This window comes from Eucalyptus grandis, chromosome 6, assembly GCF_016545825.1.
Source record: "Eucalyptus grandis isolate ANBG69807.140 chromosome 6, ASM1654582v1, whole genome shotgun sequence".
NCBI classification, from domain to species: Eukaryota; Viridiplantae; Streptophyta; class Magnoliopsida; order Myrtales; family Myrtaceae; genus Eucalyptus; species Eucalyptus grandis.
This window is the reverse complement of record NC_052617.1, coordinates 25,820,135-25,846,770: the sequence shown is the minus strand read 5'-3', so window position 1 is coordinate 25,846,770 and position 26,636 is coordinate 25,820,135. Positions and strand designations below refer to the sequence as shown.

At 39.4% G+C, this 26,636-nt stretch overlaps 2 protein-coding genes across 2 annotated transcripts; one reads left to right on the top strand and one right to left on the bottom strand.

Annotated features, from left to right (window-relative positions):
- The first annotated feature begins 2,078 nt into the window (after positions 1-2,078).
- Positions 2,079-4,351, top strand: LOC120294402 (probable amino acid permease 7). Its single transcript, XM_039314466.1, has 7 exons — positions 2,079-2,148; positions 2,247-2,480; positions 2,574-2,667; positions 2,766-2,980; positions 3,243-3,376; positions 3,503-3,730; positions 3,849-4,351. Exons 1-7 carry the CDS (start codon positions 2,079-2,081, stop codon positions 4,254-4,256), a joined length of 1,383 nt encoding a protein of 460 aa, XP_039170400.1. The 3' UTR covers positions 4,257-4,351.
- Positions 4,352-4,604: 253 nt separating this feature from the next.
- On the bottom strand, positions 4,605-21,099 carry LOC104449081 (proteasome activator subunit 4). Its single transcript, XM_010063101.3, is given in 37 exon segments — positions 4,605-5,043; positions 5,140-5,293; positions 6,070-6,162; positions 7,855-7,979; positions 8,306-8,370; positions 8,373-8,386; positions 8,609-8,787; positions 9,003-9,098; positions 9,183-9,446; positions 9,891-10,591; positions 10,594-10,791; positions 11,200-11,294; positions 11,513-11,658; positions 11,732-11,774; positions 11,907-11,950; positions 12,028-12,196; positions 12,957-13,127; positions 13,252-13,369; positions 13,486-13,565; positions 13,652-13,868; positions 14,138-14,346; positions 14,453-14,529; positions 14,656-14,811; positions 14,901-15,116; positions 15,207-15,324; positions 15,442-15,569; positions 15,658-15,891; positions 16,053-16,269; positions 16,357-16,458; positions 16,546-16,613; positions 16,705-16,821; positions 17,832-17,997; positions 18,079-18,180; positions 18,853-18,975; positions 19,345-19,457; positions 19,551-19,653; positions 20,752-21,099. Coding segments are annotated over 37 exon segments (5,424 nt in total). The 5' UTR covers positions 20,913-21,099; the 3' UTR covers positions 4,605-5,001.
- Positions 21,100-26,636: the final 5,537 nt, after the last annotated feature.

The following is a 26,636-nucleotide window of genomic DNA, read 5'->3' as shown; positions in this document are numbered from 1 at the left end:
AATGTTCCTCAAATTTGAAAGATCATGAAGTACTAGCTATTGAAGAATTGAATTAGAGAATCTCGGGTATTTTGCATTAATTAGTAGAATTAATTTCCAACTGCACATTACATGACATTTAGGATTAATTTTAATTAGTACATCATATAGATAACATTTGGAATTCACGTATATCTGACATCATGATATTTAGTTTAGGACTCATTATGAATGTCGAGTAGCCATGCCATGCAATTAATTTAATAAGTTAATTGGCACATGTAGGCCAATTTCTGTCACATTGAATCTTACGATTCATTCATATGGTTTCTTAAATTATTCATGTTGATTACATGAGGAATATAACAAAAAAAAAAAAAAAAAAAAAAATAGTGTAGATTGCATATTAGTTTTTTTTTTCTTTCATGCACAATTATGCATGACATTATGCATTTTGTCTGCATATTTTCTAATAGTCATAGATTGTAGAAATCTCATGACGATGGATAGTAATACGCTTTGCTTCGGCTTAGGGCATCTAGGTTATTTTAAATTTTATGCAATTTATTAATTGCTCTGATTATTGAGTTTTATTTTATTTTTTGCGCATTTGGATAATCACCCCTCGCGTGTTAATGGCAGCTCCAATAAAAAAGCCAAATTGCATATTTAAATTGAATATTAAGTTATGGTTGGTATGGCTTAGGAGAGCCAACTTGGTTGATCTCAATGAAGGCGGCGAGATAAAAACAAATAACTTTCGCAGCCCATAATAAATAAATAAATAAAAGAGTTTGGAACATTAAATAACACGTATCCATAGAGCATTTGACGTTACATAGATCACAAATAAATAAATAGGAGTTAATACGATTCCAATTGCCGTTACAAAAGTAATTAGTATTATTGGCACTAAAAGATATATTTGGCAAGTAATTATTCCAAAAAATACCATCATTTCTGCAAGAAAGCCACTCGTACCGGTAATGCAAGGTTTAGAATAATCCAAACCTTGTGCTTGGAGGAAAAAGAAGGCCACATATCAAATTTATGATTTTTTGTTTTTAAGCCTCGAGGAACAGATGATTCGGGATCTTTTGTTCCCGAAAAAGATCGTGAAAGTCCCTATGGTTTATGAAATTTGTCAAAACAAACGATAACTGCCCATAAATTCCTGCGGTTGATTGGGTTGCCATTCTTGGCTTTAAAAACCTCCCCGGCGTCTTTCTTTACCTGTCAAATTTCACTGAAGAGTTGATCTGCTTCCAGGAGCGCAAACACCGAAAATATTCAAGAACATTTCAAAAGGGTGAAGCCTCTTTCCTCTTGAAAGCATCAAGATCCATCGGATCTGATAGTTGGGTGTGCTTGCACTGCGATTTCTTGCGTTAAAAGCAACTTTTCCTGAAGCGGGAAAAGCAGTGGAATTCGGTTAAGTTTTGGGTACAATCTGTTGCGGAGTCTGCAACTGTTCTTGAGGAGGCAAATACTGGAATTTTGCGGGCGCTGGGGATTTATGAGGCCTCGTTCAGGTGGTTTCCTAGCATATGGCAGATTTCCATTTCCAGCAGTCCATCCTTCTTCAGGCTCTTCGATCAGCAAGATCATTAAGGTACGATCCCGGTTCGTTCTTTACTTCGGTGACACTGGGGTGACTGATGAATAACCTTCCCGAGTCACTTAGGGCGTGTTGTTTAACACACATTATAATGGTGACGGGGATGCATATCATGTCATCATATTCGTATCAAGTCACTACCAAGACACGGCATCCTTTTCTTTTTAAGCAATGGTGAAAATGTTTAGATTTCTGCCAGTTTTGAATTACTTGTGCCGTGTCGTGTTCTAGTTTCGCATCAGGAATTGCCACAGTTTGGAGCTGAGCTAACTCTTTGAAAGCTTAAGATCTTATCATGTTGGAAGTGATCATATAGAATTTCGCTGTATGTGAAGGAGCATCGAGTGTTGCAGCTTGTGTTGAGTCCTTTGAAACAAACGTAGGCTTAGGTGCATATGATCCACACGTAACACCATAGTTGAACTTGTCATGCGCATACAGGTGATCAAGTATCAATTTTATCGTCGATTTGGATGAAACAATGGTTGCCAAAGATAGTTCCACACTTCCTGAGGGCCTGTTTGATGATGACGAGCAACCGAAGAGGACAGGTGAGATATTTCAAGGAATATTGATTTTGCCGAGCAGAGTGAACCTTAGTGATTCTTCCTCAGTTTTAACTTCTTTGTACCAAAATGCTTAAATGTAGGTACCGTAAGTAGCTGCATCGCTCATATCCTCACCGCAGTCATTGGATCGGGAGTTCTGTCCTTAGCGTGGAGTATCGCGCAACTGGGATGGATAGCGGGCCCGGTTTATTTGCTTTGTTTAGCAGCCGTCACCTATGTTTCCGCTTCTCTGCTGTCCGACTGTTACAGGTCTCCAGACCCTGTAACAGGCACACGAAATTACTCTTACGGGGACGCTGTCAGAGTGAATCTAGGTAACTACAATGGACCTATTCTTATCCTGAGAAGATCTCAGAAATTCCCTTCCGCAGATTGTGAAATATCCACAAGTGGCTTTCCCATTTCAGGTAGAACGCAGATGTGGTGTTGTCGTTTGCTTCAGTATCTGAGCATGTATGGTACGGGTATTGCTTATGTGATAACTACGGCTACCAGTATGAGGTAAACGTTTATCCAAGAATATTGGTTTGATGTAACTAAATGCGTTGTCGGCCTATTTTGACTGGAAAAAAAATATGCTGTGCGGTCGTAATCTGTAGATCCATTCATAAATCAGCCTGTCACCACAAAGACGGGCAAGAGGGATCATGCGAGTACGGCCAGGAGGTTTATATGGTGATATTTGGAGTTACTCAAATCATGATGTCGCAGATCCGTGACTTTCATAACATAGTCTGGCTCTCGGTTCTTGCTGCGATGATGTCCTTCTGCTACTCTTTCATAGGATTTGGACTAGGTGTCGCGAAAGTAGCAGGTACTCTCCGGGAAATTCACTTTGATAATTCTTCAATTGCAGCAGAGTTTAACCTCTACTCGCAAAGCAATCTATATCAGTTCCTCACTTCCTTTTCATTCGGTCTGTTTTGAAGATTCTATTGTTAAGGTGACAATATGAAAGAAAAGCTATTAAATTTCTGTACTCTTGAGGTTTATTCTGTCTGGAGACTGAGCAGATCAAAGGAGGAACTGTTAGATCGTGAGCTGTTTTACTTGTCTAACTTGCGTCGCTGCTTCAGAAAATGGGAAAATCCTAGGAAGCATCGGCGGAGTCCCAGCTGCCAATCCTGCCAAGAAGACGTGGCTTGCATTCCAAGCAATGGGCGACATTGCTTTCGCGTACCCGTACTCGCTCGTTCTTCTGGAGATACAGGTGCCCATCATCATTTTCTCAATTGTGCCATTTTCACAATTGAAGTACTAGTTGAGGAGCTCAGCTGTGCTTGTGCTATAACAGGCTTGAGTGAATAAACCTAATTTTGCCTTTGCTGAATGAAAGGACACTCTGAAGTCTCCCCCAGCAGAGAACAAGACGATGAAGAAGGCCTCCGTGATAGCCATCATAATCACCACCTTCTTCTACCTATGCTGTGGTTGTTTCGGATACGCGGCCTTCGGTGACGTCACGCCAGGCAGCCTCTTGATGGGTTTCGAGTCCTTCCACCCGCACACCCTCATTGATTTCGCCAACGCTTGTGTTATCCTCCATCTCTTGGGAGGCTTCCAGGTATGTACTGAACTCACGACTTCTAATGGCTTTACGAAAATCGCAAACTGTCAAAGTTCTCGTTTTTGTTATTTGGGCATTGCTTACTTCTCTTTTGATGTGTACATAATTCTTGCAGCTATACAGCCAGCCGGTCTTTGCGACCCTGGAGAAATGGTTCAGGACGAAGTTCCTGGCCAGTGACTTCGTGAACAGGTTCTACAGAATAAGCATCCCACTGTTGCCGGATCTTCAGGTTAATCTCTTCAGGCTGTGCTTCCGTTCAGCATACGTGATATCCACGGTCGGGATCGCGCTCATCTTCCCTTACTTCAACTCGGTCCTGGGAGTGCTGGGGGCGTTGAACTTCTGGCCCCTGGCGATATACTTTCCGGTGGAAATGTACTCCCGGCAGAAGAACATCGAGCCTTGGACGCGGAAATGGATCGTCCTCAGGATATTCAGCTCCACCTGTTTTCTGGTGACCGTCGTGGGATTATTAGGGTCCGTTCAAAATCTAGTTAGTGCAAAGTTAGGGCATAAATAGACATGATGTTACCTCCGTCCAGTGAAGGACTGCATTTTGTTCACCTGTTGTAGGTTGATTGATCCATTTTGACCTCACCTTTTCTGCCGGTTCGCAAAAAAATTTCGAGTTCCGTAATTTTCATTATTTTCCGCTCGTAATGCTTTTAAGTGTGTGAATTACTTTAAGCCCAATTTCCCAGCGAAGGCTTTTGCTTCGTCGCCGGTGTTCAGAAGATTGTCCCAGCCCTTGGAGAGCTGCTCTTCTGAAAGCACCAAGATCCTTTATCCTTTTGCCCACAAAAGCACAATGCGAACCGCAATCTCCATCTGCCTCGAAATTTCTATCGAAACTCGGCTTAACAAGCGGTTGTAGTAATTTGATTGGCACATCCGAAGCATTCATACAAACATGACGGGACGAGCAGCCCTCCCATAAGCCAGAAGAGGCAGGGAGCAGGAAGGGCATCAAGATAGATGCATCTATTTGGCATTTTACAATCTGAATTTGATGCTCCAATGGATGCAATGGTAGTATAGAGTTTAAACAAGAAGACAGGACAGGAAGTGAAAAGCCACCTACACTCAACGGCAGTAATGAACTACTGCACTACAAGAGGGAGTAAGAAAAAAATGAGTACATGTCTGCAGATCATTACATGACATCTAAAGCAAACTTATACACAAATGAGGCTGAGCTTCTATGCTGTTATTCTTCATCCTGTTGTTTTGTGTACTGTCTAATGCCAATGGGAAAGTAACGTCGGTCAAGCAAAATAGGATGACGAGGAGGAGGTGTCGGCCAGGACCTGCAAGTGAAGGTGAAATGCGAGAAATTTGAGCACACGAGTTCATTTGTGAAAGAGTCTGAGAAGAAGAGAAATAAAATTTTATAGCATATCCACCTCAAGTTGCTCTTCCGTGAATGACTCTTTCTGAAGAGTCCATGTGTCTGCATGAGTCCGTCTAAACTCGGCAACAGCTTTTGTCACGGTAGATTTCACAGGAGATGGCTCCCCAGCGAATCGCGACAGTAACGTAACATGCTCAGGTAGCCAACTACAGAATAACCAAAGAAAACAAAATTGTTGTCAAGAGATAGAATCATCGCTAGTGAAACATACGGTAATCAAGATATCCAGCTTAGTTCAACATGGTCCCTTCCCTTAAAGAGATAGCAATGTGAAAGTCACCAATACAGAAGGGAAATGGCATTATTACAAATATTCACAGTTATTTTTAAAAAAAAAACTCAACATGGAAATGTCCAGAAAATAAAAATTTCAAAATCAGGCTCAATCATCTCTCACAATTTACAAATAGGTGCAAGCAAACGCAGATGTTTCTGTCAGGAAACCCACTCTTCTTCTGTTTGCCATGAAAATGGGAAATGTAGCTGTCACAGACAGCAAATGAAAATATCCCAAAACTACAAGCCGGCTAAAAATTACTATTCCATCTCAGATCCACAGAGATTCTTGCGAAAAGATCTGTAGCGGCTCATAAAGTTGTACTACTGAAATAGAATTTGAGAGCATAGGAAAAAGTTGAGTCGTTTCTGTACTCTTAGACAAACTGAATATGTTTGAAATTCAAGGTAGCATTTCAAGGGAAAACAGCAATCTGTGTTGCCTCATTTGACACTAAATCATCTCCTGGAAAGAAAGTGGAAGTTGGCCAATGAAGGATATGTCATCTAGGCACTATGCAAACAAGTCCTAGATATACGTTCACGGCTCATTGGGCCATCTCATCATTGTCCTGACTGTGAATAAAACAGATTTGGACAAAATAATAGAAGAGAATAAGAGACTCTTGATCTAAGGGAAACCCACCTTGGCATATCATAAGGGACTGATAACACAGAAGCAGCCAGAGCAAGTACAGCGCCATGCACCGAAGCAATAGATTGACCAGAGTTTATATTTCTGATTAGGAGAAGAGAAGAAGAAATACATCAGATAGGAAATGCACAGAACATGTAACCGAAGAATCAATATATTTGAAACTAGAAAAGGATTTTATTTTTATCTCATCTTTTTTCTAAAGCAATTAGAAGCAAAACATAAACAAACAGATACAATATATCTTGAACAACAAAAGTGAAGATTTGTCCAACATCTAAAGTTTATAGAACCTTGTGACTGTATATATAAACATAAAAAAGTGGGGACAATAGTCCCAACTGAACTTCAAGGAACTGTTCGTAAAGTTTCATGTTTTTCAGAGATGTCTTAATATGACCCATATTTTCCTTTAATAAAAATATGTTGTCTAAGTCCTTATCCGATTTCAACCCAAAAAAAAAACAAAGTCCTTATCCGATGTCCATCTTTTCATTGCAGTTAAGAAGAGGACTTGCTAGATAGTCATACAATTATAAACATTCAGTTGCAGCACACAAACAGAATGTACTTTAGTACTCTTCTCATCTAACATTTTAGCATAGTAATATAAACAAAACAAAAGATTGGAATTTGATCCAGTTTGATTTACTCTTAGGGGTACTTGTTTCACAAAAAAATTCTTAATGGAGAAAAATTCTTTCGGTGATCATTATTTCAAGGAACGCGATTAGTTTTCAGTAGTTTGTTGGTGCAAAGGAAAAAAATTTCAATATTTAAATCTCACATTCAAAAATTATATAATTATATTTTGTTCCTAATAAAAGACACTAAGATGATATCCAAATCTCTGTCTAAGATATTACCCTTATGTAAAGTATCAATTGTAATCCGTTTTATCCAAAAAAAAGTAACCTGAAAAAGATGCCGAAATAATAGGAAATACAAATAAATAACAAGCTTTAATCTCTCGGTGCTCATAAAACTTCACGTGAGAATGGTTCTCCATTCTGTATGAGTGTGTGAGAAAAAGGAGCTTGGGAAAAGTATTTCATCTTTGTAGGATGGAGAAATCACTTTCCTCAATTTTATCTACGGCTGTTTTCCTAAACCGTAAAGTGTGTTTTCCGTTGATTGGAAAACCTTACACATGAAAGTTGGAAAACGTTTTCATGAAAGTTTGGAAAGCCTTTTCATGGAAATCATTTGCATAAAAACAAACAAACAAACCCTAAGTTAAGAAACTGTTCATCCCAATATTTCTAGATCCGTCCCTCACCGCAGATGATGAGCTTAAAATGACTAATGAAAAAGGAAAACATGCCTCTATAGGGTATATCGAAAGCATTCTTTCTCCCACTGCATTGATCACAGAAAAAAAAAATGCATAGTTGGAGCCCAGTGCATAGTGCACTTCTGCTGATTGATAATTCAGCAAAACATGTTATCGATCTGTTAGGACTGCCAAGGTTATATTGATGAAGAGATTCAGAAATATCTTAACTTCAATAAGAATTATAAACTTCTCAAGATATAACTTATGTGATAGAGTCTACGGTGACAAAAAATGCAAAGCTACCCGCAGCAAGAGAAAATATTCTTTCTGGTACAAGTTTAAGAGTGTCGTATTAAGTTAACATATGACTGGCAGAAAGACAGATTTAGGGTGTCCTATGAGAGTTAATATTTAACTGGCACAAAGATGAAGAAATGATCGCAAAAAGTATCACAATAGAAATCAGCTAACTTAAAGTCAATGGCTAAGAAAATAATAACCTTCTCCTTTTCTTTTTCAAGACATCATTTGCCCCTGCAAGAGCACGAGTGCGGAAGTTACTCGCTAAATCTTCATCCCCTCCCTTCATCAAGCCTGCTAACACTGCAGCGGCATGCTCTCTTACCTGCACCACATGGATTTTTTAGGATAATAACGTCATTTTAGAAGACAGTCCACAAAAAACAAAGAAAAAACACTATGATCAATCACCGTGACACCACTTAATGCCACCATACTAGTTTGTGGCCAAAAAAAAAAATTGCTACAATACTGCTCAGCATTAAACTCATTGCCAGGAAAATTATAATCATTTCACAAGATCAATCTTACCAATGGATTTGGTCCTATGTTGCAACAGAAAGTGAACTTAGATGAGAGCTTTCCGTTATTACTGACTAAAAGCTACTAGACATCAATAACTAGCAAAACCTAAATCATCAAGAAACTCACCTCAACTTGATTGTCTACAAGAAGTCGCCCCACTGTTTCCCAGATTTGCTTTTTCTCTGTAAAAAGAGAATAAAAGTGTGCCTAGCACGAGAACAATTCATGAGTACAAACATCGGTTTAAGAAAACAGTGTCTTATCAAATGCATTACGTATCCTCCTAAGGCATCATAGAAAGATACGACAACAAACAAAAGTTGAACACAATCAGCTCAACAATGTAATTTACTAAAACATAGATGACTCATTAGAATAATTTATTTCAATTGCCACCAACGCATAAGAGCCTTTCATAAAATGCAATACCTGTACATGAACGTTCTAAGATACGTTAAAGTAGCAGATCTTGTCCGCCAGTTAGGATCATTGACTGAAGAAAGAATTACGTCCACCACCTTCTGCAGATAGGGCTTCCAGAAAATCCTCCATTTCAACAATTCAAAAGCTGCCTTTGCCAGTGTTGACAGATCTTTATGTGATGTTTCCTAGAAAAGTCATATAACGTAGCTCTAAGCATCAAATGAGCAGATGCCCCAAATAAGCATTGGAATAAACACAATGCCAGAGTACCAAAGCTGATCATCTATTAACCAACCAGCTCTTAATTGAAAAGTGCAGTTTCTTCACAATCAGGCCAGAGAGATAAGAAAGCAGAATGGAATGAATTGTGACATTAAGTTCATATTTCCATAGACTTTACCTGCAAGGAAATTACAGGATGAAGAAACCCCACCAGTACATCAAGCAAATAAGAAGATCTTCCAGACTTCAAAGATGATATTATGAAGTGGAATAACTGCATACCAAAAAAAATCCATGTTAAAAAAAATAAAAAAAAATCAGTCGAGCAGAAAATAGTATAATTATTTTTGAGGAGTACCGTTTCCATCCACTTGACATCTTGCAAGTTATTTCCACAACCATCTTCCTGACTTGTAGTGCTAGAGCTCCCCAAGATGTCAGACTGGCCAGAAGATTGAATCCGTATGACCATTTCAGATGCTTGTCTAGTGAGAGATTCAACCCAAATTTGGTCATGTGCATCACTGATTTCTCCTTCATGTGAATGATCTTCACAAAGTGATCTGTACAGCTGAAAGTTGGAGCACAACACTGAAAGAGTGACCCCTATAGATTCCCTTACCTGCCACACAAAAAAATGCAGCAGACCAGAGAATCATTGCAAACTTCATGGCAGGATGGAGATACTGTGGGAAAGTACAAGATCGCCTAACAGCAGCAAGGTTTTTAAATTTCTCATTCAAGAAACAAGACAAATGAAACATATACAATGATGAAGTCCAGAGATAGCTTTGCTGGAATCCACATATATTGATGTTAAATACACCAAGATTAATAGCTGCAAGAAGAGAAAGAAGCTGCATCTACACATTGGGAAGGAGCATGCATAAAACAACTACAATAACGCAGAAATGTGTCACAGCTCAGCATGGTTATTCAGTCTTGCCACCATTCTACGTCGATTCACCATAAGGTTGAATCCTTATGGTTGAGTGTCATTATTTTCACCATTTTACACTGAAGACAACAGAGGCAAATGCCACTGGGAGTCAAGAGGCACTCTTACCTGTGCAGAGGAATGGCACATATTATCCAGCAATTCTTTTAACAGGCAACTGTGAAGATGCACTTCGGAAACTGGCATTTTCTGAGGGGACAACTCTATTAGAGCTGCAGCGAGGAATGCATAGCGCTTAGCAACTACTGTAGTTGTCGTGTTTAGAGGCAAAGGTTTAACCAAACAATCTAGAATTCTTTCTCTGAGGACGGGAAGTCTTGTTCCATATTTTCCTTTTCCTGTAACTGCATAGCGTATACAAGCTGCCCACTCAGGTACAGATTCAACAGATTGTGATAGGATGACACTCTGCAACTGAACCATCATCCAGCTGTCCCATGCTTCAACAAGGCCATCAACATCAGAGTGCAGGATCCCTGCTAATGCTTCTGCAGCAACACATTGCTTAGACCTCTCTTTTGCATTTGCAAATTCCTCCAGGCTACTCCTCAGTGCTAATAAAACAGGCAAGCCACATTCTTGTACCAGTCGCTTAAATATCCTCGCAAAGTTTGAGTAAAAGGTATCACTTCCAAGTAAGGAAATCCAACTAGGGGTCCGAGGCCACGAAGATGAAAAGTCAAAATAAAAACGGGTGATTGATTTGTCTGCTACGCTCTGCAAAGATGCATTTCCCTGTTTTCCGCCAGAAGATGCGCTTTCTGTGTCAGTTATGATGTGAACATTGGAAAGACTGCTGAATGTTTCATGAAAAAACCCTCTTCCTGGAATATTTGAGTTAACGCTTCTTCAAGAGATGATTTAGTATTTCCTTGCATTTCCTTGTGGACTCCTGTACCTTCATCGACTGACAGTTTATAAGGCGATTCTTTCAGTAGTATATTCAGAGCCGAGATTGCTAGAATTCTGGTCTGAGGAAGCTGACTTTTCAAGTTCTTCAAAAAGTGACCTGAAATGGCATTTATGTCAAATAATGTTCAACCTGACTGATCCAATTCTCTTACAACCATGAGCGCTCCGGCCAACTAAACAGCACGTGCAAAAGCTCTGATATTGACTAATCTGAAATTCAGATTTCAACTTGTGCCTAGAGTAGCTATTACTTTTTACTGTTTGCTTTTTCAAATCCTGCAGCACCCGTTCCTTGACTTTTTCTTTTTAATCTCAAGCACCGCAATCTTTCAAAATGCACAAATGTTGACATGTAACTTCACATCTTTCTAGAATTTGAGTAATATACTATATTTTGGTAGGAAACTGAAAGGGTTTCCTTTTAAGTCAAAACAACAAACTAGACGAAATTGCAACAGAAAACAAAGAACGCCAGGAAGATAATACCAAAAGAATGTACACTGACCGGCAGTTTCACTCAGAATCTTGGAAGAAAAACGTGGGTCATTTCTAGATGCCATAGCCAACAGCAAGAGAACTCGATTAGCCATTAAATTGTACCTGCATAAAGTACATGAAGAGTATTCGCCTCATTCCCCAGCAATCTCATCCAACTCCAGTATGAAATGACTTTAATAAACATAATCATGCTTAATTCAACATCTAAATTCATGATAAAAGAGCCAGCCAAAAAAAGTTGCCAATAGTTGACGGCTAGACAAACAGATGCAAAGTCTGAGAAAGCCTAACTCTAACATCAGAGAGCAGAAATCATTTACCGCCAATGCATGCCCATTGAATCAAAACCCATTGAACTAATCTGAGAAACCAAGTGCAAGAAGTCTGGCGTATCTGCATGATCATCTGATGTTTTGAAGAAGTTTCTAGACAAGCCCCCAAAGTGGATATTGTATTTGACAAAAAGCTGGCAGAAGTCAAAATCTGGACTTAGATTTCCTCCAATACTAGATGGAGACAAGATAAGGGAAACAAATTACCTCATTGATCGCTTTTTGAGCTTTTAGAGATTCATGATGGGAGCTTCAAGAGGAAACAGGAACATAAGTGATGACTATCAAGTAGTGATGTTACAATACTATCTTCAAACAAAGAGCACTTAAATTGAGCACTTAAATTAAGTTAATTTTCCCACAAATTAAGATAAATGCTCACCTTGAAAGAACTCCAATAAGAAACACAGAACATGACTTGGGGTCCTGAAATATGGTAGTTATAGAGCCATCAGTTTGACCTTTCCTAATCTGCTCTAAATTCTTTTTGAGAAATTCCTTACCATGGTCAAGTGCTTGAGAACAGTTTGTGAAGCAAGAATTGCACAAGAACCCAAAACTGCATATTCTGGTGCACTGGGGTTCTGTAAGTTCTCAGCTAGAGAAAGAACGCACTTTGAGATCAAAGATGGCCATTTCTTTATCATCTTTAATAACGACCTTCCAGCAAGTCTGATGAAGACCACAGTTTAAATTAAATAGATTAGACATTGATCTAAATCATAAAAAAGAAAAAGATAAGAACAATAACGTGTCCACGGAGGATGCCAAATAATAAAATAAGCATGTCATCCTGTGGTTTCCCTAGCATCTATGCAGAGTACCACCAATGTCTAACCTCCCCATGCCCGCTGTCCTCAGTTCCCCAAACATCAGGTTTCTAAACTAATTGAAATGCATACATGGATGAGTAATTGAATAATTCAGAATTTTCAACTAGTTTTATATTTTGGCCAAAATTTTCCTCCATGCTCGACACAAGCAGAGACTGATTCGGGTATTTCAGGCTTAATTGGCATCCGTGTACATCCAAATATCTGACAAGCTCATGCAGAAGATCTATTGATAGATACATAACAGATACCACCATAGTTACGGCATAGTTTTGCTTATTTGTTGCATTGCCACTCCCAAAACCACTTCAGTAGAACTATTTTGGAGAGATATATGCCTTTGCTTATGAGTTATGTCATGACACCACCTTTTGCCCACTCATACAGATGACCTCAGCAAAAGGGGATGGAAGTGGTTTGCCGATGAAGGGCAATGATGGTGATCCATTCCATCAAAATGAATCAAATAAAACTTCGTGAGGAATGACTAGTATGTTTGTGCATCAGTCTATCAAAAGTAAGTTGAAATAGCTTAATTATAACCACAGAATGGACGTAGCACAATCTTATAAAAAGACTGAAAAGCAATGCCAACTCACGCTCGAACAGTTTCATAACTATGCAGAGAAAGATCCAGAAGATCATCACTCAAAATGAGCAAATGATCTGATGGGGAGAAGCTTCCACTTGTACGAAAGAGATGGTAAGACGACTGGGATGTTCTCCATGTACTGTGCAGATATGCTTTGTCAATATGTGCCCACCTTGGCCTGAATTAAACAAATAGAATCAGCATTCGGAGCAAAAGGAGAAAATAAAAAAGGAAAGGCTTCTAAATTCCCTGTATCAAAAAATCATAACGATAATTTGGGATAGGAAGAAAAAAAATTTCACCTTCTCTTCCCTTGAGAATGAGATGACACAATAAAATTCACTGAAGGTTCAATTATGCCAGCAGTTTCCAATTTCCAAGCCTGTCGGTGATTTGACCACTCCTCATACTCCATACTCCCTGGATAGAACACACTCAAAAAGCAATAGCATTGGGAAGAGAACCAAACAGAGGGAATCTATGAGCAGCTATCCTGCCTCAGTATGATTTAGAATTCTATTTTCAGCTTCTCTTACCATAGTTTCCTAAAGCATCCATTATACGTATCACGAGTACCAGAAGAATACTGTCGTCTGATTTTTTCTCCAGTAAGTATCTGCAGAAGTTTAGAAACTATGAGCAAGTTATGCATAGTTAATATTGGCATAGACTCCCTATTTCCAACCGCAATTAAAACATTACTTGCACACAGTATGCATGACCCCTGCAGCTTTCTCACGAAGTGCCCTGCTGCCAACAGTCGAACCAGTTGCTCCAGCTATCAAGAATGGCACATGACCTGGATCTTTGATCATCCCATTCCTGGAGGATGGGCTGAAATCAGGCAAACATGACGCAACACCTTGCAATGACGAATCTATACGCAACAGAGTCACTTTTAAGTGCTCTTTCTCGTCCCCTGGCAGAAAAGTGAAAGTGCATTAGACACAATGAAAGTATATAACAATATGTATATATCCCAGTTAAATATGCAGGGATTCACTTTTGCTTTTCGATTAGCATTAGCCAACAAATTGACAAATGATTTGGCAAAATCAAGATAAGTTGACCTCAAGTCATATTCTCTAATTTCAACGTCATTATAATCAAGTGAAGTTCTTCCAAGCTGGGAATTCTCTACTCCTATAGAAGGATAAGATTTCCACAGAAAACCAAAAGAACTATTACCTGGGTCAGAATGTATCTTAGTTTGGCATATCTTCAAAAGATCGTCTAAAGCTGATTGAAAATGAATGTTCAAAAGTTCATTTGCAAATTGAACTTCTTCATCAGATGGAATATGCCACTTTGGAGCGATTAATGTTTCATCACCAGGATAATCCTTTGTGCTGATCCATTTCTCTAAGACAGTAGAATCAGGATGGAGCAAAGTACACCTAGAAACCAGAATACACTTCAGATTTAACAGAAATTACCTAGACAGATAAGAATAAGTAGAAGGAATAAATCAAGCCTATATCCCACAGGATCAAGATACCATACTTGTACTGATCAACCGGATAGTATGAAATCAGGCTTCCAAGAAGAGATCGTAGTACATGATCACCCGCTCCATTAACCTATCATTTCACTGAAAGTCAGACACAAGTACTGCTTGCATAGGAAAAGCTAGTATATGCCTTAAACACTTGACTATTACAATGGCAAGACATATCTCTACATTACATATAACTCAGGAATAGGACCTTCCAAGATGGTGAATCAAATGCAGAAAGTATAGCTTCTTTGAATTGATCCTTGTAACGGAGAAGTGAAGATCCCCCATAATTTATGGCAACGGACAATATCTTTAGCTGATAATCAATTGCTGCTTCAAGCGCTGGAGAAAGAGTAGGCTTTTCCTGGAGAAAAGGACAAGGTGCACTCAAGATGAAATTTGGACAAAGCTTGATCAGGAATTCAAAGGTAGCAGTTAGAAGGGGTCAACAACCTTCTTTGCAGAAGCATGAAAAGTTCTAGTTCCTCCATAACCTGTGTTGGGAGCTCCTTCCAAGGAGGATATGAGAGACGATAAAATTGGTTCCACAAGGTGAACAGCTGCCTCTTCTGGGTTAGCATGGACAAATGCACAACAAAGCATTCCAACCTCTGCAATTGCCCCAGGAAGTATATTTGTTTTGACAAACTTGGAGATCTTTTTAAGAGCCTGTCAAACAATGGAGGGACAAGTTCAAGGTGATATCTCTAAATTTCTGATCACTTGTAAACAAATTAAGCATAAATCTGATGACTGAACCTGGTTATACAGTGATTTCGACAATCTCCCCATCAATACTTCGAGCATGCAATAGTAGGTAGGACCATCCTCAACCAGAAAAGTACCTGACGTTGCTGAAGAATGAAGTCCTTCATTTCTGGGAAGCCAATAACAAAGTAGTAATGTCAAATCAGAAGAGTACCGACTATGTGCCTAACAAACTGAATATAAGGCTAGATAACAAAAAGGACACCACAAAAGAACCACTACTTACAAAACACTACTTGGCTCCAAGTGTAGAAGTAATGAGAAAAGGCGAATTAAAAATTCATCTAGCCACTCTGAAATGCCGATCCTTGACGTAAATGAAAACCCATCATTATTATCTTCCAGAGTAGCCATCTATTAATACAGAAAGATGTCAAGTTCTGGTTAGACTGTAGGTGATATAAGCTAAACTTGATTATAGTAATTAGAACTTGGAGCTTACATTGGAAAAAATGGAACCGATCAATTGCATGCTTGCCAAAGTTTTGGGAGGATCATTTGCATCCATACCAAGTAATGCATTAGACAATGACTCCACCAAAAGATCAATAAAGAACTCCTCACTGCTATTGTCATCCATGTTTACAGTAGAGGACGATAGAGAAGTGAGAAACAGAGCCCGTCCAGCATATGCAATTGATGTCACAGCAGATTTCAGCTGGTGTGTTGCAGTCATCTAACTAGACAAAAGAGGATAAAGCGAAGTTAATGGGATGAAACAGCAAAAAATAAATAAGCAAAGATGTACCAAAGATCCCAGCCACCAACCAAAATTCTGTCCAAAGAACACCATCAAGTCTAATGTAAACATTGGACCACCAAAAGAAAAATACTAACCGTCTCCAATGCCATATGAAAGCGAGAAGCTAAAAATGGAAGGACCAGAGAAGGTTCCACATAAGACAAGATGGAAGTTGCTGCAGCAACTGTCTCAGATAGGTGCTCACTCTTGCTGTATTGGCCACGATCAACTAATCTCAGCATTGCACTGACAAAAGACTTCCTCTCTGCCTTCCCTAGGGCCAGTTCAGCTGCTCCCTTATCGTCCAAGTTCCTGTACCATGATCACGTAGAACTATACAGACCTTGCAGAGGGAGGAAAACACACTCTAAGTTTAAGCATTGAAATTTGAAACCTTACTGTTGTTCACAATGCAAGCGCTTCTGGAATGTAATAACCATATAGAACAAGAAGCGTTCCAGTGAATAAGTCCAACGACCCCCATTAGATGGATGGTAATACCTGTATATTTAAAATGAGAAGAATTTCAAATAGAATTTTACCACACACAGAAAGAACAATGAGGAGTATAAGCCCCAGAAGACCAACTGTTCTAAGAGGTTGATCAATTTCTCTAAGTGCTCTTGGGCAGAACTTCCTGGTTTTAATGAATAGACCTGTAATGGCAGTAACAGTCAATGCATTAAAAACTGGACATGCGTATACGAACTCGAGGAAAATCATGCATTGCAGGGAATACTAACTTACAATTGCCTTTGCAATAGCCCTTGCAGGTGTAGTCGTCTTGTTTGGGAATAAAAACCTTGTATATCTAGGAACATCTACAGAAAAAGGATACGATGCGCCTCCATTTGCTACAGGAACCTACAAATGCGAGAAACAAGCATGGAATATAAAACTTCAAGATACTCACCACTGAGATAGACAGAGATGAGACCATTTTTTTCAGATTTCAGAGATAAGAGGAACATAACAAACTCGAATTTACCTTCAATGACACCAAAATAATTCTCTTTCATTGAATTTTTTCAAGCACACAGGCTATTTCCTAATATAACTTCATGAAGGGGCCTCCCTTCCAAGCGTCACACAACAAAGTACGAGCCGACAACCATGAACACCATACAGTGAACTCCCCCACTTATAGACATGATAGGGACGAGAGTCACAGCATGTCTGCATTACTTAAAGCACGCGAGGACATGATATTGCGAAAGCAAACATACTTCTTTGTTATGCCACTTCCAAACATCTATCCTCCAACCTAAATGGGAGTTTTTTTGGCAGTACATCTCAGGGGAACAAAGATGGAGGCCTCTGCCTTGCTTCAGTCAAACAAGATCTATCCTAATTCATCAATCTCCAGCTTAAGCTCTACATCATATTGAGTGGTTCTATACATGGTTTCATACAGAAACACAAAAACTCATTAAGAGGTAACTATTTAAATAGAAGAATAATTCTCAAAATTTAAAAGCCAGAATAATGTATGGGTCAAAATCTTTCAAAAGCGTATTGTCATTAGCCAAGGAAACTAGCTAGCTTCATATTTTGATTGCAGAAGATTCAGTCCTCTTCCTTTCTCACTGGTAATATTGCCAAATGGTCCTGACCATCACATTTCCACCACTATTTATCTTACCCAAATGGCAAATTAGCCATCAATGACAAACTCTCTACCATCAAAGTCAACGTCATCACCAGCTCCAATGCCATCTCTAAAGTGGAGTTCCTAGTGAATTAAAAAATTGTGGCCAGCATATCCAGGGAGAGCATTACATAAAAAGCCTTTTAACACCCTTAATCACTATGTTCGTGAAACACAATGATCCAAATCTCATTTTTTTATGAGCTTCAAAGTTTCACACACGCACCTCAAACATATTCAAGTATCTAGCAAAGAGAGTAGGCAAGAAAGGCTCCCAATCAACAAAGTTGTAGTTCTTAATCACACGCCCTATGATTGCAGCCCACTGACTGTTCCAGAATTGGGAGTTCGGTACAGCATCCCAGAGGTCTATACAATTTTGTATCCACTCCCTGCAATGCAAGCAAGAGAATAACTTTTCCATCACCCACAACTAGTAAGAGAATAAAAGATGGGAACATTGTTTACCATACATTGAAAAGAACTCCTGGTTATCCACATTCGCAGGAAGAAAGAGTCTAACAAAGCCACAACCTTCAAAGGACGAATTATGCCAAGGGTTTTCAAGTAAGCATCTGCAAGTTTGGTTAATAAAAAAACAGAAAGAAAAAGCCAATAACAGTTAGAGAGGCTGAGTAAATTAGCAAATAAACAACAGTCTGCATTGAGCAAATGAGATCCCAAAATCAGGCATTGAAATTAGCATACTAAATATGATAAAAGCCAAAATCATAATCCGGAAATGGTAAGAGAAAAAGTCACGATATCATTCCGGCATAGTCTATAACAGCATATTTATAAAGTTAAAACTATACCACACACCCAGATATGCAATGGCTTGTCAAAGTTATAAGTTTTTTTGTCACATGAAAAGACTAGAGAGATTGCTCAATCTCCCTCAACAATTAAAAGAAATGGAGAAAACAGCAGATGCATCCATCACGCCCAGCTAAACAAAATTTGACCTGAACTTGCTACCTGTTTAATCTAAATCCAAACTGAGACTCTTCAGCGTTATTTTAACCTGTATGTCATAAGCTACAATTTTTAAGTAAAAAGCAGCAAATACAATAGACACGCAATTTTTTTAGCAATAAATTACCCTTGCATACTTTTTTATAATGCTAAACAAAGAGACAGACTGACAACTTCTCAGAATCATCAACAGACTTGCAACAGTAGTGTTCCACATCATCAAGGAATTTAAAGAGGATGAGAAAGTCAATTTGGACTCCTCAGAAACTCACTTAAACTCGGACCAAATCTCAAGGGCAGAACCAGGCGGGAAGAATCTCCGACAGGATTGAATAAGGGAAGTGACAGTCTCAAAATGTCTTTGTCTCAATCTCCAACCTTCAGGGCCATTACTCCTACAAGTTGCCAATACAAATTTCAAAGTAAGTAGCAAATTTACATAAAATTGATTAAGAAGAAGAAGAAAAAGAAGGTGTGGATGGAAATGCAGGGTCGAAGTCAAGGAAAACTCCATGCGTACGAATTACTTATAAACTGTGATAGTTTGTGGGAAAAAAAAAGTGCAATCTCTAGGCAAATTAACAATTATACACAATTCCAAAATTATATAATATAAGAAAACATTCCACTGTTTTTGTAGCGCAACTAGAAACAATCATGCTCATACCAATAGTAATGAAGTTCTATCAGCAAAGCACAGTTCTGACATGTAAATGATGGTCTGCGCATTGCACAAATCTGACATGTTTATGAACAACTCTCACCTTGTAAAATGTGTATGGATAAGAGTATCATATAAGGGTCGCCACATAACTTTCAGAGACAACTTCTTCCGATACTTATTAAGGACCCTGACTATAAGGTTTCCCCATCTCACCTGATTCACAGAGATGACAATCAGCAAACATTTGTAATGGCAGGTAAAAAAGATGGTGACAAATCTAACATGCTGCAACTGCGAAGGGACCACCTGAGCATAAAGCTTATTCTGTGATTTAAGGAACAATTCCAAGCCAACATCCACAAGAGCAGCCACATCTTGCAGATCTACTTCACTTTTCGCCTTTATGAAACTACAGATGGATAAAGCAGAAGGATCACATAATAGCCATGAGACAAGATGTGTGTAATAATGCTAAACAACATTTGATTGGCCACTAGATGATAGTGTAGCAATTCATGAAGAATAATAGACTCCACTCTTCATAAATTTCAAAGTAATTCAGAAGAGAAAAAAAATTCTGGAACCAGATTCTCGAGCAGTAAGACTCAGTAATTCAGTAGCTATGATTCAAATGGTACAAAGTACTTCAAATAATTGGAGGGAAAATTGCAGCCATCGTAATCCTCAATCCTAAAAATATTAATTTCCTTTCCACGAAACTAGCAGATGATCCACTTTGATTGGACAAGCTGCGAAGAAGTTCCTCTCCCATCAACTCTTCATAAATAGCAGGGACAGCTGCTACTTGGTTCATTTGCAGATGTGATGACGGGTGGAAGCATGACCAGTTAAAAAATTGATTGACAGGACTAAAGTAAGTCGGCGCAAAGCACTGGGCAAAAGTACATCTACCGCAGGCATCTCAACACAGTTCTAACTTCTAGGCAGTGTGCTTCAAGATGAATTAAACAAACTAATGAAAAACGAAAAAAGTCAGATTAAATCATAGTCATGAACCACTGAACCCAACTGACAGATTGATTCATTACTTTTGCAACTCAGTGGAATATTACTTGTGAAATTTCTATCCTATTTATCCACTCGAGAATGACAACATCCTATGCAATACTATCAATCTTCCCCCACGGGAGAACCATTTTGGGAGGCATCCTCTCGTTGAGCTCATTATCCGCCACGCATTCGCTCAATCAGAGATGAAGCGCCGATTTGTCCATTCTGTCGACAACACTTCAGTTCAGCAAAGCTCCAACCACATCCAACCGCAGATGAAGACAACAACAGCATCAACAGCACTCGCAGCTTCTTCCCTCAATCTCCATCAGCCGACGATTTCATCCGAGACGAGAGCCGAATCGAAGCACACAAGCTCCGGCAACAACGATCGCGGTCCATCGACCACGAGAGAGAGCGAAGAGCAACGAGGAGAAATCGGACCGAGCGAAAAGAAAAAACGACGGGAGGTAAGAGAGGGGGCGGGGGCGCTCACGTTTCGAGGACGGAAATCCACTTGAGAGTGGAGTAGACGGAGTCGGGATCGTCGGGGCGGCACGATTCGCGGACGGACCGCACGGCCCAGGCGAACGACTCCCGCTCCTTCTTCGCCTCCTCCGCCACCGGCGGCGGGAGCCACGCATTGTACAGATGCATTCCCTCCTCCTCCTCCTCCGCCGTCAGCGGCGCGATCCAATCCGGCCGGCGCGATCGGAATCCGACGGGAGCGATGCGGGCGGAATTGAGGTGAGGTCTTCGCGAGAGCTTGAGGGGACAGTTTTATTTCTTCAGTGGAGTTAATTTTGTTTTTATAGCGGAGTGTGGGAATTGGCTCTTCTTCTGTTCATTGTCTTTCTGGACAAGAAATGAGGTCTTCTCGGTCTTTATATACGGACGGACGGGGGGTGGGCGCCGGGCGGGCGGGTGAGCGTTGGCCAGGTGGCATGGTTGACCGGCAACCGGAGCCACCGGCGGGGGATGGAGGCGTTTCACTACCGACTTCCCAGTTCCCACGGTCCGGTCAACCGGTCGCCGGTTGTGTTGTTCAATTTCTTTTTACTTTTTATTTTTTATTTTTTTTCCTTCGGGGATTTCTTGAGGGACAATTCAGGCTGAGGACCCTTGAGCTTGGACCAGCGTTTTTCAATTTCACATCGAAAGTCCAGCTGACATCCTCCATCGGGCTATCGTGTTGCTCAAGTCGGTTTCCGTACAGGTCAATACAATTGGATCAGGTAAATGGGCAAAATAAAAAATTGGATATTCTGTTCAAAGGATTGGATAAGCTCGACTTTTAAATAAACCGGTTCATATCAGGCCGGTCTCTCGTATAAGCTGAATGCAAGAGAAAGCTCTCACGTGCGGAGCGGTTTTTCTACCATCAGATTTAAATCATGATTATTTTAAGTGTGCAAAAAATGCATGCTCGTTGACTCTCAAAAAATCTATCGATAAATAGTATACTAAAACATATATATATATATATATATATATATATATATATATATAAGTGAGGGTGCAAAACGAAATATGAAAGTTAAGAAGAGAGTGGAAAAGAGAAAGATAACATCGAGAAGTAAAATAGTCAATTCTATAAGATATCGTCTCTCTCGAATCTCTCCTTTAATATGTAAAGGATCAAAATGGTTTAGAAATATTAAATTGGTATTCGAAATTCTATGAAGAGTCCGCATTTATAATTGACTACCATCTATTTATTTAAGCGAAAAACTACATTTTTCGAGGTTCCATTTTTGTTTGCAAAAACTAAAAGTAATTTGAAATATATATGTTTTAAAGGTTATTATTTATATTGTTGGAAATAATCAGTCAACATTTAAAATATTTTCAATGAAATTTTTTTATTTTATCAATTTTATAAGTGATGTAAGTAATTATTTTCTTAAAAGTAATTTCTAGATTATCCATTTCTCGTTAAGTGATTGGAATTTAGGACCCGACATTGTCTATTGGGGGAGGGAAGAGAATCATTCCGCCCCCATGGCAAGGGGATGGGGGGATTGCATTTGGATCCAAAAAGCGCCTGGGCGTGCGTTGGTGACGTGGCAACGATGTGGCCTTTGAATTGATTGGTCGACCTTTTTCTGCAATGACCTCAGCACTTACAATAAGGGCACCCAGCATTTAGGTGCACCTCTTTCAATTGAGAGTTGGACATCGCTGTTGGGATCCGACCGGGTTTGACCGGTCCCCACAATTTTCGGGTTTTTCCTCTCCTTTCTTGGACCGGAGAGATCTTGGTGAAGTAAGTGCTGAGGTGGGGAAAATTTGGGCCCCCGCATGGCGGGGCGGGCCAGTTGGGCGTGTTGAAAAGCTAAATTAAATATTCATTCTTTCCCCAATTCAAATTTTTTCTTTGGACTAGAGGAGAGATTTCTCTAATTGCAATTTTTCTAACTTTTTTATATCATGTTTTAGGTTGAATTTTGAAAGATTTTTTGTTTTTTCAGTTTCATTTTCACGCAATTCCTTCATATGACAGAACATGGACATACATGTAGAGAACTCGGGAGGGACTCCGCAATTAGGTGCACCTCTTTCAACCGAGAACCAGACACTGGGATCGAACTGGGTTTGACTGGTCCCCCTTTTTTTTGTGTTTTTCCTCTCCTTTCTTGGACCACAAAGATCTTGGTGAAGTAAGTGCCGAGGTGAGGAAAATTTGGGCCCCCACGGGGGCGGGGGGCGGGCCAATTGGGCGTGTTGAAAAGCTAAATTAAATTTCCATTCTCTCCTTGGTTCAATTTTTTTCTTTGGACTAGAGAAGAGATTTCTATAATTGCAATTTTTCTAACTTTTTTATATCATGTTTTAGGTTGAATTTTGAAAGATTTTTCATTTTTTCGATTTCATTTCCACGCATTTCCATCATATGATAGAACATGGACATACACGTGACTTAGCAGTGATAATAGAAAACTCTACAGAACTTGAAAACTTCAAAGTCCAGCTCTTTCTTTTTTTTTCTTTTTTTTAAATCAGTAAAGAAGATAGGGAGAGGCAACTATAACATCCATAATTTTGGCCCACAAGTCGGACCACTAACCTAGCTACACTAGGCAAGTTTGGCCACAAACCAACCCGACTCACGGTGATTCGGCTGCGAACCTTGATTCGAATAAGACAGTCGATCGTGGATGAACATGAAAAATTCTTATGTGACCCTATTAGTGCTTCTACTGGTCCATTTCTCATGTTTAAAATATTTTTTGGAAAAGAACAAAATGGAATATTCTAGGGATTGGCTTAGCTTGAAGAGCAAGTTTTGATCAAAAGCATGTTACTAAATTTAAGCTTCATGATGACCAAAATCTAGACATTTAATGAGAATGGATAAATCACCCCATTAGGTGGCTATGACCATCATTGCACAAGATTTGGCGATGATGGTATGTGGATTGGCTTTGAGAATAAGTAGCACATGTCATTTAGAAGTTAGTTCATAAATGAAGAGGATTGGTTAGAGAACTCTAGAAGGTGTGCCTTAGAGAACAAGTTAGTGAATATATTAGCATCATTATAAAAGATTTGGTTTGGGGAGAAAGTTAAAGAAAATGCAGTCATCATTGCCATGAGATCTTCTTTCGAGAACAGGTAGGTTTGACCTATAAATAGGGAGTCACCCCCTTCATTTTCTCTCCTCTCCTTTATTTTGCACGCCTCCCTCTCCCTTTTCGGCCTTACATATCCACCGCCTCCACTGAACAACCATCTCTTGGTGAAATTGTTGATTTTTAGTGCATTAGGTAAGTAGAATCTCTAATATTTGGCTAGGCAATGTACCACGTTATTGGGTTTGACTATGAACATACTAGTAATGTCTTTGCATAAGTAAGTGGATATTTTGATATATCGTTTGAGCTAATTGTATTCTTAATTGTGCTTGTATGTTTCGGTTGTTTAATGAGTTGTGCTTGCAATATTTTCTATAGTTTGCTCATGATTATGAATTCGCAAGTGGAAGCATACCTTGGGCTACAGATAGGTCTCGCTTGGCCTTGGATTGGCATTGAGGCGTGACAAACCGAACTTCACTAGGGCTTGGAATGAAAGTGAGGCATGTTGATCTGAGCCTCGCTTGGTGAAGGGTCAACGCATAAACGAGTCAGTTTGAGTCACAAACCTTATGCCTTGCCCAGCATATAATATGGTTATGGTATTATAGAATATGACATGCACTTGCTTGTATGAGCGAGCCATCTAATATGTTAGACCGATTTGTGCATTGTACAACATGAAATTACTAAATGAAAGATAAGGCCTATTGTCACATAGGTTAGCAGCGAGGCCTCATTCATGAGAATAGGATGCTTGGTGAAATCTAGATTCCCAATGGATCTTGGATGCTTAGTGGATTTCAAATGAACCGTAGAAACAATTAGGTTGATGAATGAACTTCTTTGTGCATGCTTCTATGTATATTGTTTAATGAGTTTGGTTAATTAATTTGAGGTAGAGTACACATTAATAATAAGCCAAAATGGCTCACATGCATATGATGCTTGGCTTGAGGTCAGATGCCCCAGTTGATACCATGAAGCCCCTAGAAATATGGGTTGCTTGGCTTGAGGTCCCTTAAAATATAGGAAGAATTGTTGAGACAATTAACAAACTTTTTATATATGTTGTTGTATATTGTTTGATAAGCTTACTTAGTAAGGTAGTTTGTTTAGTAAGTTGAAGGTAGCCTGCTAAGTAAGGTAGCTTGTTTAGTAAGTTGAAAGTAGCTTGTTCGGTAAATTAAATGTAACTTACTTGGTAAGTTGAGGGTAACTCGTTTGGTAAGTTGAAAGTAGGCAATGCATTGAAAGTAAGCTGATATAAACATATTCATATAATCAAAGTAAAGTAAGAGTAATCTGCTATCGATATTGTAGTGCGTGAGATGTTCGCATGGTTGACTCGATGACGAATCATCCTCCTAGATGAAGATTAGTAATTTTACTTATTGGGTTCTCGACTCACCCATTTATCTTTCAGATTTAAAGGCATAGAAGTCACACTAATTTCGAAAGTTGAAGTCACACTAGAGGAAATAAGAATTCCCTTACCCTACACAAATATATAATAATGTAAAAAGAAAAGGGCTGGTACAAAAGAGGCTTGTAAGGGCCTGCATGTTTTCATTCTTTTTTTTTTATGAACATAAAATTTGTTTCTTTGTTCCCGGGAACAAAAAAAGAACAAAAACGCGTTTGTTTGCGTTTTGTTCAAAATCAGATTTTTTTGTTCCTAGAACACAAAAAGAACAAAAATGAGAAAAAAAAAAAATTGTTTCTTGCTCTAGAAACACTTTTGAAGAAACAAAAAACATTTTTCTATTCTTTTCTTCTTCTTCTTTCTTTGGCTAGTTGCCGGCCTCGGCCATGGCCGGCGACCAGCCGTCGAGGGCCAGCAACATCGTCGAGGGTCGGCGACCTTGCCGGAGTGTCGCCGGCGCGGGCGAGCTCGAGCTTGCCTAGATCCGGGAGGCCGAGCCTCGCCAGGCGGCGACGCTCGGCCCGTCGGGATCTCGGGCGAGCCCAAGCTCGCCCGCCATCGGCGACGCTCGGCCTCGCCGGATCTCGGGCGAGCTCGGGCTCGCGAGGCCGAGCCTCGCGGGCCCGAGCCTCGCCGTGTCTGGGCGAGGCTGTCGGTGGGTCGTCGGAGGCCGGCGACCAGCCAAAAGAAGAAAAAAAAAAGAAAAAAGAAAGGAAAAAATGAAAAATAAAATAAAATAATAAAAAATTAAAAGAAACAAAAAAAGAATATAAAATCTACCAAACATGTTTCTATTCATTTTTATTCCCATAACAAGTTTACCAAACGCATATTTCTGGTCAAAAATTGTTTCCGGGAATAGAAACACTTTTTTTTTTTATTTTTTAATTTCTATTCCCTGGAATAATTTTTGAACATAAACGTTACCAAACTCGCCCTAAATGTACTGACATGATATAAAGGTAGTGGTCTATGTCATGTTTTCCTTACTACTTATTTGTTGTCTGGGAGATTGATGTTGTACACGCTTCCGCATGCTCATGATAAAAAGGAAAAAAAAAAAAAAAAAAGGGGACGGCGACACACCTGGAATATCACAACGATAACCCCCCATGACCTAGAGTCGAGTCATTACAGGGACCGCTGAATGACTCTTCTAGGTTTTATCATAAAAGTCTCACATCTTCTACAAAATCTTCAATTTGAACCATAATAATTCCGGATCACTTAGAATCCAAAGATTCAAGATTAGTGAATTCATCACTATAGCACAAGATGCTAGGAGGTCTTCGTACACGGCAACGCCGGTTTTGAAGTCTAGTTCTTATTATGTATGACCCAAGTCAAGGACCCAAGTCAAGGAGAAAGGAAAAGTGATTC

What these genes read in the sequence shown, in the direction of transcription:
- LOC120294402 (XM_039314466.1), top strand. Translation starts at nt 2,079, where the DNA reads ATGGTTGCCAAAGATAGTTCCACACTTCCTGAGGGCCTGTTTGATGAT. An exon ending in CGAGCAACCGAAGAGGACAG is followed by an intron (nt 2,149 to 2,246) that starts GTGAGATATTTC and finishes GCTTAAATGTAG; the next exon opens with GTACCGTAAGTAGCTGCATC. An exon ending in TCGTTCTTCTGGAGATACAG is followed by an intron (nt 3,377 to 3,502) that starts GTGCCCATCATC and finishes GCTGAATGAAAG; the next exon opens with GACACTCTGAAGTCTCCCCC.